The 12,639-nt window shown below is 38.9% G+C and overlaps 1 protein-coding gene across 2 annotated transcripts in view; it reads left to right on the top strand.

The window, feature by feature from the left end:
* The window catches only part of ate1 (arginyltransferase 1), a 63,049-nt gene that overhangs the window by 15,828 nt on the left and 34,582 nt on the right, over window positions 1-12,639 (top strand). For both annotated transcript variants that reach the window (XM_074676419.1, XM_074676418.1), the window contains exon 8: window positions 9,578-9,610. In XM_074676419.1, the coding sequence (XP_074532520.1) occupies window positions 9,578-9,610 (33 nt within the window). The remainder of the gene's footprint in view (window positions 1-9,577; window positions 9,611-12,639) is intronic.

Genomic DNA, 12,639 nt, shown 5'->3' with positions numbered 1-12,639 from the left:
GATAAAAATGTATATTTTTGAGAAAAAAAGCCATAGTGCAGTTAGAAACACAGTGATACTATGAAACGGATAGTTTTATTTTCAAGGCAAGAATCTGTTATAATTGTCAGAAAGTCAAGAAATATAAGTTAAATTACGAGGAAAAGGTTTGTGAAGAGAGAAAAAGTCGTGATGCTACGAGATTGAATTTGTGATGTTGCTTGAAAAATAAAGTTGTGATTTTGTGGGGAAAGAAGTTTTTGCGTTACCATAATAAGTTTTGAGGATCTCGGAAAAAAAGTTTTTTTTAGATTAATGTTAAAATGCCAAGAGAATGAGGATGTGAAACAATCATTTTACCATCACTACCTCAGACTTTTTCAAAATATTTAGGCCCTTTTTTTTACATCAATGGACTGAATATCCAATTTAGTTGTTGTTTAAGCTTCTGCAGGGAACTTAAAGTTTATGCCATTTTGGTGCCCCCTGTGGATGAAACAATCTCAGCTTCTTTTTTCCATTATATCTGTTTTGTGTTCACTGTTCACTGTCTGTGATTTCAGACATTAAAGATAGAAGTAGCCCCTGTTCATGGTGATGCTTTTTTAAATCATGAAAAGGAATAAAAAGAGCTCACAGGAGCTTTAAATAATCATTCATAACTGAAAGCTTCATTGATTCAAATGTTCAACCCTGATGTCTGACTGCTTCAGAGGTCTTTTCCATTAATGGTTTCAGTTACAGCCTCTGCTCCTGGATCAATAACAGTTTATCCCACTGCCCAGAATAAATCTGCCTTCAGTAGATAATTATTGTGATTAAGATCTTTCTCTGCATGTTAATATTTGAATAAATGAGCTCAAACTTGACACTTCATTACAGTTAATGCAGCGAATAAAGCATCTGGTCCTCTGATGAATGAAAACAGGAAACAAATAGTGATTTAAAATGACACATAATGAAGTTTAGAGCTAAATATGTAACACACAGTGATATTATACAATATGAACACATACGTCTGTTTCTACTCCATATACATAAATAAAAAGAGGAGAATAAGTCCGGATGCAGAGCTCCTGGCCTTTCTTACCTGAGAGAGTCTTTTGTCCCTCAGGGCTGGAAAATCACCCTCCTCCTCCTCCCCCTCCTGCCCCTCCTGCTGCCAGCAGGCTCAGTAAATTACCAAATTCTCCAGCTTGTAAAAGTAAAGTAATTAATAAATAATAAAAGCTGTCAAATTGGGCAGACTGTGGCAGATTCTTTCCTAGTGCCATAAGACTCCCCCTGTTAGAGCCAGTGTGTGTGTTTGAGCTTGTGTGTTTCAGTGCGTGTGTGTTGCTGTGTGTGTGTTTATAGGTTTATAACTGTACCAGGGTTGGATGGGTTCACGGAGCTGGTGGAATAACATCTAAATAAAATGAAACAGTCAGGAGGTGTGCAGGGAAACCTCTGCCAGAAAGTAGAGCTCTGTCTTTAATTGGAGTGTTTGGATTTGTTGATTCAGACGCTGCACAGAGTCACTTTGTTTGGGGCAAATCGCTCTTAATGCCAGCGCTGTTATTATAATTCACCCTGATGTTTCTGTCTCTGAGTTAGAAAGAAATGCCTAGACTGTTGTTATAAGCACAGGGTCTGATTTAGCATGTGTACAGTTTGGAGATTAATGATTTGATTTGACATGGAGTGTGATCAGTTTGTCTCTGGTTTTGCTCATATTAGTGAAAGTTAAGCAGTGTTTCACTTGCCTGAACTGGGGTCCAAACCAGGTTCTGGGGATAGATTTACCCCTGACAACGGCTCTACCTGGGGGTTAGTACTCTCCAGAGGTCCAGGGACTTCTGGAGGCAGGGCATGTAAACTGAATATCTCTGATTGGTGGAGCGGCCACAGTGTTGTTGGACAGCTTTGTCTCTAGAGCTCTCGTCTCCTTTTAAGAGTCAACAAATCCATCTTCAGTGAAACAGAGTGCCACCAAATCCAGCACAGGCTGAATCTCCTCCATGCTAACAGGCTAGCTACAGTGCTACACGTCATTTTAGCTGAGGCCAAAAGCCTTTGTTGTTTTCCTACTGGCCTCTGCTGGTCTGGACCCAAGTTATAAGTGAAAAAGTTATAATGTTTCGAAAAAAGGATATGGTTTTAAGAGAGGATAAAATTTTATATATTAGGAAAACACTGTAAATGTAAAGACACAAGAATCATTAGGATATGGGAGGAAAAGTCATAATGTTACGAGAGTTAAGACAATGTTATTACAGAAAAAGATGTAGTGTTTCTTGAGAAAAAAGTCATTAAAGTATGTTAAAAGGTGGTTTTAAGACCAAAAATGTATATTCGGGAAAGAAAGTCGTAAGGTTACAAAAGAAAAAAATAGTTATGTTGGGAAAGAGAAAGTTGTAATCTAAAGAGAGAAAAGGTCAAAATGTTACCAAAAAAAATAAAAACAGTGTTACAATAAAAATCCATAATGTTGCAAGATAACTGGTGGTGTTTCAGGTCTTTTCAGGTCTTTAGCCCCACAGTTAGATACTCATGGACAACAGGAACTGACTACAGGAACAGAAGCTCCCAGACCCCTTTGGTCCAAATGCCACTGTACTGTGCAAAGCATTCCACAAGTCCTCAGTCCCTCTCTTATTTTGGTTTCTACTCTAGACTGCTGTTCTAAAATCAGCAACTGCATTAATTTTATGCAGGCTCTGGTTTTGTAAGGACCCTCAATTGTTGTTAGGCCCTCTGTTGGTGCATTGAAATTTAAACTACACATTTCACAGTGCGATTATCTGTTAACATAGAGGAGACAGCCAGTCAGTAAGGGAAGCTCCACTTATAGAGAGTTGTCATCTTCATCTACAGAAAGCATCACGTTACTGTAAGAGAAGCTGAATAAGTGACTTCTCTTCTTCTAGTGCTTCAAACTGTATCATTGTTTTATTGCTGGTTTTTAGATGCATGAAGAAAACGTAATTCACACAGATTTAATCTTCTTACCTGTTTGCTCACTCAGAGTTTTCCCAGCAGCTCTCAGGTCCCATCATGATGTGGCCTTATAAAGAAATGTGCTGGCACTTGGAGGTGGTGCCATTCTCTGCTGCTGCTGTACAGGAAGTCAGGTCATTTAGTTTCTGTAGAGGTATTTATTAATCCATTAACGTATCAGCGAGGGACTGGATGTGAAGTGGATCAGAGCCAGACAATAGCAGAGATTGTTGCTGTGACCATTAGACAGTCGGACATCCTGCGGGTTGTGTTTGCTCAGGGATGGATGCATTTCCTGTTATACCAGGAGTGGAAGAGAGCCAGACGTGATTCCTTCCACATCCAATCATGGTTTCCTGACAGAGTCAAGCACATACTTACACTTACTTAAACACACGTGTATGTGTGCTTATACACACACAAACTCTCGCACTTACTGGTCTTAACTGTTGTGCTGAGCCGTGACTCTGACTTTCTGCACATGTGGCTTTAATTTCCAAGAAAACAAATCCTGTTAAATCTGTATTTATTCTTCGTGATGGCCGGGACCTAATCCAGAGAGAGTGTACGGAAAAAGCTGAGAAATGGCAATAAAATGTTTGAGTTAAGTGGAAGAAATGATGGAAGAAAATAACTTTGGCTCTGAGTGCTTTTCAAAATAATGACATTTTCAATAAAGCCTTCTGTAAACGTACAAGCGCTGATCTTTTACGTCACATTTATTTCCTCTGGAAGATTATTGTGCAGCTCGTTTCTGTCTTGAAGTAAACATCGCTCCAGTCAGCCGGACTCTATTTTGATATTTTTATTGATTTTTAATGCGAGGGTGAATTCAAACACCTTGTCGCTCAGCAGCATTCAGTAATTTGAGCGACTGTTAGCGCACAGTGACGACGTCTAAGTAGCAATTATGTCTGAGCAGATGTGTGTGTTTACATGGAGTGCGTGTATGCGTGTATGTGTGTGTGTGCTTGTGTGTGTGTGCTCTCCTAATCGTACACAGATGTGTGTTTACTATGAGAGGGAGAGAGTCAGGGAGGAAACGATGGAGTCCATGTGTTGTGGATGTTGGAACAGCCTCGACTTTGTTTACATGTTTCTGCATCAGGGACGGAGCGAGGAAGCTCAGAGCGCATTAACATGTTTTTTTTACCATGTGCTCGTCCGAGTGACTCTACACATCACTGCTTCTCTTTCTCTCTCCTGCAGAGTCAGTAACTTCATCAGTGTGTTTGTTTGTGTGTGTGTGTGTGCTTGTTTAGTGAGGAGGGTGAATCCTGCCAGGCTCCAGGAGAGCCGTCTCCTCATGCCAGGCAGGGTTGAGTTGACACACAGTGGAAAGCTTCACTCCTCTGGATTTGATTATTACCCAGCAGCCCCCTGATGACAAACACAACAACCGTTTTCAGACATTACCAGTCGCCAACAAATCTGCATCAGCTTCTTGAGTAATGCTATGTCATATATGAGTTTACTTCAGGGGGAGTAATGGCACACCAAAATGTCAGTTTGCATGCTTTTGGTTCAGTAAGGGGTAAAAAAAAAGGCAACAAATAAAGTGTGTTTTCCTCTATCATCCTAAATGACTATCACACACATCATTAGAGACATTTTTACACAGATGGACAAAACTGTTTATGGTATCCTTCAGTTAAAGTGTGGAAAAACCTTTATGGTCACTGAAAGAACCTGAAACTGAGAGGGAGAAATTGTCTTTTTGTTTCAAGACAATGTTTTAATTTCATTAGTTAATTTTCAGTAAATTTTTATTCATCATTATTATTTTCATCAGTTTTAAGCTCCTGCAGTGACCATGGTGAGTTTTTTTACTCTTTAAATGAAAGGAACGAACAGCTTTTTCCATGTGTATCTCGAGGTGCTGAGCACAGTTTTCTCTGGGGGCATGAAAAACAAAGTTTTCATTGTTTTTTCCAAACATTTGATTTTATTCAGAAAGTAACAGTGGCCATTCCACTGGAGCAGTGCTATTTGTTTGTTTAAACTCTTTAAAAATAAAGTTAAATTTCTCTTTTTTTTCGCTCTTAAATGTGATCATACACATATTGAACTACTCAACATGTGTAGTGGCCCATCTCAGGCAACTTTATTTAATTTTTACAAGATTTCTAAGCTGAAGATGGTTTCATTTTTCTTAGCCCTGTTACCAAAACGCATGTGACCTCTAAAAAGCACGTTTGTTAGTTTGTCATCTTATTTTCAGCTGCCTTTCTGCAGCAGTTTGTGGGAGCTTGGTTCCCTATAAGTATTTTATTCACATTGTGGAAATGATCTTAAGTCTTAACAGTTTAAGACATTAAAACTCTGAAATGTAAAAACCCTAAAAATCAGCACATCAACTAATATTCACACTAATAGATCAGTGACTGTAGAGGGGGCTCTACTGGCTCCTGCTACTCTTCATTTGAGTAACAGGACTTAAGTAACAGGAATGAGTTTTTAGCATAGAATCAGCAAATACATGAATCATAGCCACATTGCATTTATGCTAATAGCATGTTGACACAAAGCACATTACAGTGATTAATAAAATACTACTTCAAAAATAAAAAGAAATAAAAAAAGACTTAAGTAACAGGACTGAGCTGAGATTCGAACCCCCTCGGTCATGGCTGAAATATCATCAAGTATACAGGAAATTGATAAGTGAACTAACCACTTTTATCCTTTCCATGGCCTGCAGAGGATCTGAATAATGCTACTTCCTGTAGAGCATGTGACTTGTAGAATATTCCAAAATTTTCAGAGGGGGTAATTTGTTAGGGTAACAGGACTGAGTGGAAACCCAGGGACACCACTCAAGAGTGAAATTGTTTTTTTGTTTTTTTCTTAGTCTTCCCTTTTTTTAAAGAAAATAAACTAAAAGTTTATATGGGATAAGGATTAACACAAATATGTAAAATATTACATTTCTGAAGGATTTAAATTATCATATTTCACAGTAAAGTCTAATTTTAGGAAGCAGGGACAGGCAACAAATGCTATCTTGCCAGCGTTCAAGGTAGTTTAACTAAACTTTTAAATTCAAATGATCAAATATGCAATCAGATCAATGTGCAGGACACTTGGCGTTATAAATAATGTATTTTATGGCTAATTTTGTCATGCATTTATAAGTTTTACTACCCTAGGACGCAAATTATACTGATTGGGTGGAATGGCCAACAGACATGCATCAGAGGCTTAAAAAGCCTACTAACTGTTAAAGTATGCAAAGTCAAAACTTGTGAAAATAAATTAAAGTATTTTTAAAAGCATAATAAGAAATAATGATTCATGGAATTATACACAAAAACAAACATTTAAATAAAAAGTAGAATAAAGAATAAAACGCTCAAGGGAAATAAAAAATATGACAGGCTGATATGAAGTCCCCCCTGGTCTTTTCACTCAGGACTTTCAGTGTGTAATAAAACTGAACTTCTCTATAAAAATATGGTTTTAGTCTCATGAAGTTCACACTAACCAGAGAATCAGCTCTCTACTAAGCGTCAGTCTTGGTTTCTGCTGCTCAGCCTCATAAATGACGTCATGTAACATCTGCAGCTGCTCTGTTTCTAAACCGTTTAATTATTTTTGTGAGTTTCAAACTTAAGTTTAATTGCTGCCCTTCAGCAGTATCACACGTTGGGAGGCTGGGCTGTTGGTGTTTTGTTGACGGGCAGGGCAGTAGTCGCTGCAGAGTTAGAGGGAAATTACACCTCACTGTTTGCTTCCACAGGTGGGAACTTGATAAGCATTTTTTATGCATGAGTGAGGATAAAACAGATGTGTGAACACGTCATTTAGAGTTTCAGCTTTGTTTCAAACCTTCTGTTTAACAGGTGGATGGAATTCTCTGAAATTAAAGAGTGGGAATAACCACAGAATTTAGTTATTAATTTAAGTCTAACTCTTTGCAGAACACAATAAGATGCAGAGTTCTGAAGAGGATAGTTTCCTGATAAAAAAATAGCTGCAGAGAGCTTGGCACTTCTCAAAAAAATCAGCATTCTTTTGTTTTTTAATCTTTTAAACTCTGTGTGTCATCTGTTGCCTCTCACGGTTCCTCAAATTTCAATGAGTCATTTATTTTTCTGTAAACGAAGCAGCAGTTTGTGGATTTACTCACTTTTATGACGAGTGTCCAACAGGAGTGGGCGACTTTAAGAAGCAGAGAGAGCTGTGAACTTCAGGGGACGTAAATCAGACATGACGGGCAGCAGAGCATCATCATTCCCCGGCTCTGTCTGCACAAACTTCCCCCGTGTCCATGGACACACACACAGACACACAGACACACAGACACACACACATACACACTCGGATACAAACCAGCAGTAACAGAGAGGAATAGTTTTGGAGGATTTGAGTCTACTGGCAGGATTCAGAGTTGCAGCTAATCCAGGAGTGTCCCACCCTGTGCACCCAGACTGCAGCAGTCATCTCTGTTATGAGCAGCTCTGCAACACACACACACACACACACACACACACACACACACACACACACACACACACACACACACACACACACACACACATGTACACACACACACACACACACACACACACACACACACACACACACACACACACATGTACACACACACACACACACACACACACACATGTACACACACACACACACACACACACACACACACACACACACACACACACACACACACACACACACACACACACACAGAAACAAAGGATGCTGGTTTATGGGGTTTTCCAGTAAAGTGTTTTAATGAAAAGGAAACACAGGTACATCCCTCCCTCTGAGGAGCTGAACACAGTTTCTGGAAGCTTCTGTTAATTCACTGACTTTGAAAAACACCAGCCTCCTCCTGTCTCAGACATTATCTGCTCCAATTTCCAGTGTCTGCTCTGTTAGAAAAAATACAATAATAAGTTAATAGTTTAAGCCTCTTTTAGGTTGAAAATATAAGAAATGCACAACACTATAATCAAACGAGCAGTCACCAATTCAGCTGCTCTGTTTTAACCCCTTTTACATCACTAGTTTAAGTTTCAAAGGATTCAAAGGTTTTTACTGTCAGTTTGCTGTGCTTCTCCTCTCTCAACAATATTTATATAAAAACATAACTATATAAAAAATGAAAAGAAGTAAGTGCTGTCATATCTGTTTTGACCACTATGGATGCCAAAACACTATTAGAACAGCATGTAGCCTCCCTACACCAGCTTCTAGTCATATTGAGTTTACTTTAAGGTTCTTGTTTTCGTGTTCAGTGCTCTTTATGGTCAGGCTCCTGATTTATGGCTGACTTGCTCCAACCTACCTCACCTGTAGGAAAGGATTGGTATGGAATAAGGGACTTTTATAGATCCAAACTGAATTCTGCCCATAGTTTTGAGTATTATTTCACGTAAAATCAAACAGTACTATGTATAGATTCCTCAGCATGTCCATGTGACTGTGAGGAAGTGTGAGAGTACGTGATTTTCCATGCTGGACATGAACACAACATTGCAAGTTAATATGTTGAGAAATAAATGTGTTAAATTTAAAAACTTTGAGATTTTATCTTTAAACAAAATAATTTATCACCACACAAACATACACAAAGGTACCAAAAATTGGTTTTGTTGAGTACCCACATATGTATCTATCTATCTATCTATCTATCTATCTATCTATCTATCTATCTATCTATCTATCTATCTATCTATCTATCTATCTATATCTATATATATATATATATATATATATATATATATCTATCTATATATATATCTATCTATCTATATATATATCTATATATATCTATATATCTATATATCTATATATATATATATATATATATATATATATATATATATATATATATATATATATATATATATATATATATATATATATATATATATATGTATGTATATACATACACATACATATATATATATATATATATATATATATATATATATATATATATATATATATATATATATATATATATATATATATATATACATACATATATAAATTCTGTTAAATCTGATAAAAAAATATTTTAATAACAGCAAGGATTGGCTCAGAATAAGCATCACTCCTATTTTAAACCCTACAGGAGAGTAACCTTTGTTCTCTGGGACCAGCACAAAACTGTTTTTTGTCGAATATGAAATCAGACTATAGCCAAAAATGTTAGTTTTCCCTCAAAGAAGTATCCCCTTTCAGCTGGTCTGTAAATGCTGCTCTCAGCTCTGGTGTTAAAAGAGAAAATCAAACTGTGGAAGGATGGAAAATAGATTTAAATTTTCTATGAGCTCCTCCTGTAACAGCTCTCTGATGTCGGTTTTAGAGCAGATCGGTTGTTTGGACATCAGAAGCTCTAATGGTTAAAGCTGTCACTGTGTCGTCCTCACTCTGAGCGCTGAGGCTGATCGGGTAAATGTTTTCATTTGTGTAAACACTCTCCTCCTCTCCCTCCCTCCTCTGTGGTATTTGATATGTGACACCTGAGCGAGGAGAAAACAGATGGGGTAAACTATCCTGGACAGACGTGTATGGTTTTCATTTGTGCTTTTCAAAGAGCTGCTGACCCAGAGAACTAACTGTTTCTCTCTCTTTCTGCTTCCCCCTACAGTTCCGGAGATTTCTCTGTGATTCACCACTCGAGGTATGTATTTCCTTTGGCCTGCTGACAGTTTAATAAAACCTCTCTTTTCATCCATATGTATTACCTGTAATGACCCGCCCCTGCTTGCAGGAGGTCGTCCCACTGAAATTACTCTCATGGAGACGAGGATAATGGTTTGAAAAATGTTTTAGTATTTAAATAAAACACTTTCACTAAGAGATAAATGTACGGTACTTCCACTCATCCAGCGCATACCTCTTGAGCACCTCTGATCCCTCTCTCTCAGAGCCCTCCAGCTGGAGCCGGGGGGGTTTGAAGGATCCAGGAAGAGCTTTTGTTTCATGTTGGAGGGTTTTATTTAGCTCTGAGTGAGAGAAGGGGACAATAAATTATGGAGTCTTGATATTTTTAGGTCAATATCTAATGAAAGATCTAAAAATTAGTTTTTCCTCCAGACTCAACATTAAAAAGGTAGTGGAAAAAAAGTTGTAAATATTCAGGAACCAAAGCTGAATTTCAATTTTTGTTGTATTAATTGAAGCAGTTTTGATATTTGAATTTCAACACGCTTTTATGGTCAATGTAATTTTGGCACCTAGAAAAGATTTCACTTTGACTCTCCCAAAATCTCTGCTTCACTTCAGACTGTCTAAAAGAAAGAACAAAAATGAAACCTCTCAGTTGGTCATCTGGCTTTTTAGGGCTCAAGTTTGACATTTAATGCCAAAAAAACTGCTCCCCCTGGTGACTGGCTGCAGAATAGGTAAAAAAAATTCTGTGTCCCCAGTCATTAAAAAACACCTTGTAGAAATGTTTCTCACACCTGTGTGTTGTGGTGATGTGAAAGTATTATTGAGCTGCATTGTGTTCAAGTCCCCTTTTTTTCTGAAAAGTTTCTTTTTCATTAGTTATTAGACGTTAACGCCAGGCTTTATGTTACGTTTAACAATGTTGGACAGCTGCCGTTCTTGCAAAAAATTGTTTTTAGTAATAGTAAGATACATTGGGAGGGAGAGCCAATAAGAAATAAGACTTTCAAAAACTTTTATTTTTCACCTGGCTCCACACAGATTCTCTACTGCTAGATTCTAGACTTGCTGCACAATGGGGGCACCTCTGACGGGGGTAAACACTGTTAACATTGAGCTCTATGGGGGCTGACTCATTGCTGGAGACAGACTCTAGTGGACACTAAGGAAACTGTAGTTTAAGTGTTACCTTCATACATATCGGTGAGCTGTTAGTGGCCTAGTGAGCTGCAGTAGACCTGTCAGGACAATTACACCAGCCATTAGGCCTTGGACGGGCATTTATACCAGCCACTTTAATTAGACAGGGGTCCAGGGGTTCACTCACAGACTGACTGACACAGAGACACAGTGACTCTGTGCCGCCTGTGGGCCCCCTCAGGTCCGCTCTAATGAACATCATTAGTGTTTATAGGAAACAAGCTTTTAGCACCTCATCGAGGCTAGCAGCCAGGCGCGCTGAATTACACTGTCCTGCACACACACTCACATTTATCTCTGACTTCACCATCCCTCCTCTCACACTCTGTTAGTCTGGCCTGTTTTTATTTACCCTGATTTATCTCCCTCTCTCTGTCTCTCTCTGTCCTCTTGTCTCTGTAAATGTTCGCCATTTTAAACTTATTATGCACGTCTCTCCCCCTCTCTCTGCCTCTGCGTGTTGGCCTCCATCTGCCTCCAATCAGAGAGCTATTAAAACACACAAATACACACACACAGGCACTCACCACATGGACCTGCATACTGTGTGGTTCATCAGCTCACATGTTAACCAGCATTTATCCAAATGTATGCAAACAGCAGGAGAGCAGATCCAAATGCAGCTCATTAGGACGCAGGCTGTGTGACTTGTTTGTTTGCTGCTCTGCCCCATTTGAATAAAATCGCTGAAGAGTTCGTGCTGAAACTCGGAGGTAACAAACATCAGCTGTCTCCGATTCCTCTGTGTGTGTTTCCAAAAACATTTACACACACAAACAGTTACTGAAACACATGTGGTGTGTGATAAACAGTGGGATATCCGTCTCTGTGCACGTTGGACAGCAGTCGTGCAGGTGTTTGTCGCTGCACTTGACCTTGTTGAGGTCTGAGCAGCGAGTGCAGGTCGGGGTTTTATGGCGTGGGAGGGTTCATGCACTCGCTCTGTTTCTTTTTATTTTTCTTAACAGCCTCCCGATGTGTCTAACCAAGGGGCAAATGCTCATTAACAGTCCTGTCGGCCAATTAGTCACCACCTTTTTACGGCTCACTTCATAGTCTGCCCACCCGTCCTCCTGTGATTGATTTTCTCATTTATTTCTTTACTCAACCTGGGGAGATACCTAAATATTTATTATTTATTAACACAAAGATACAAGGATGAGTAAAGGATGCATAGAATTACAATGTGCTGCTGATTCACACAGATGAACAAGATGAGGTGAGAAAACAAAACTTAGCCTGTATTCAGCTTATTTCTGTTTTAGTGATATACTTAACTGTATGTCCCTGAGTGTCCACCAGAGTGTCTCCAGCAGTGAGTCAGCCTCCATAGAGCTGCATGTTAAAATAAGATGCAGTTCCTTGTGTGTCCACTAGAGTCTGTCTCCAGGTAGGGAGAATTAGGGGGCGTGGCCTCTTTGACTGACAGCTGGGAGCTGCTAGCTGCCTATATTTAAGCTACTGTCGCTTTCAGAGCCTTCTTAAAAAGTGGCTGAGCACCCAGGAGCTTTGCGTTCCAGATGCTAACATTCCAGAATGTTCTTGCAAAAATCAAAAGAACAGGGCAGAATGTTTCTGATTGGTTGGTGTTAGTTTATGATGTTTTTCTAAAGACATTCACCAATCCGTGATGTCACAGATTGAGCCATTCTAGTGTGGCTTTTGAAGAAGTGTCTCAAGCTGTGATTACTCTGAGACACAGTTCCCTCACGGTTAGAGACTTCGCCCATGTTTAGGATCAACATCCAACATTTGAACTTCCTGTTTATGAGTGAGTCGGAAACACAATAGCTCCTCTTCAATCTCTTGGTTTGTGCTGTTGGAGCCTTTTGGAGAGAC

This window comes from Halichoeres trimaculatus, unplaced genomic scaffold (assembly GCF_033239565.1).
Source record: "Halichoeres trimaculatus isolate MK-OKI-2021-1 unplaced genomic scaffold, fHalTri1.1 fHalTri1_scaffold_8, whole genome shotgun sequence".
NCBI lineage: Eukaryota > Metazoa > Chordata > Actinopteri > Labriformes > Labridae > Halichoeres > Halichoeres trimaculatus.
This window is presented reverse-complemented; position numbering and strand designations above follow the sequence as displayed.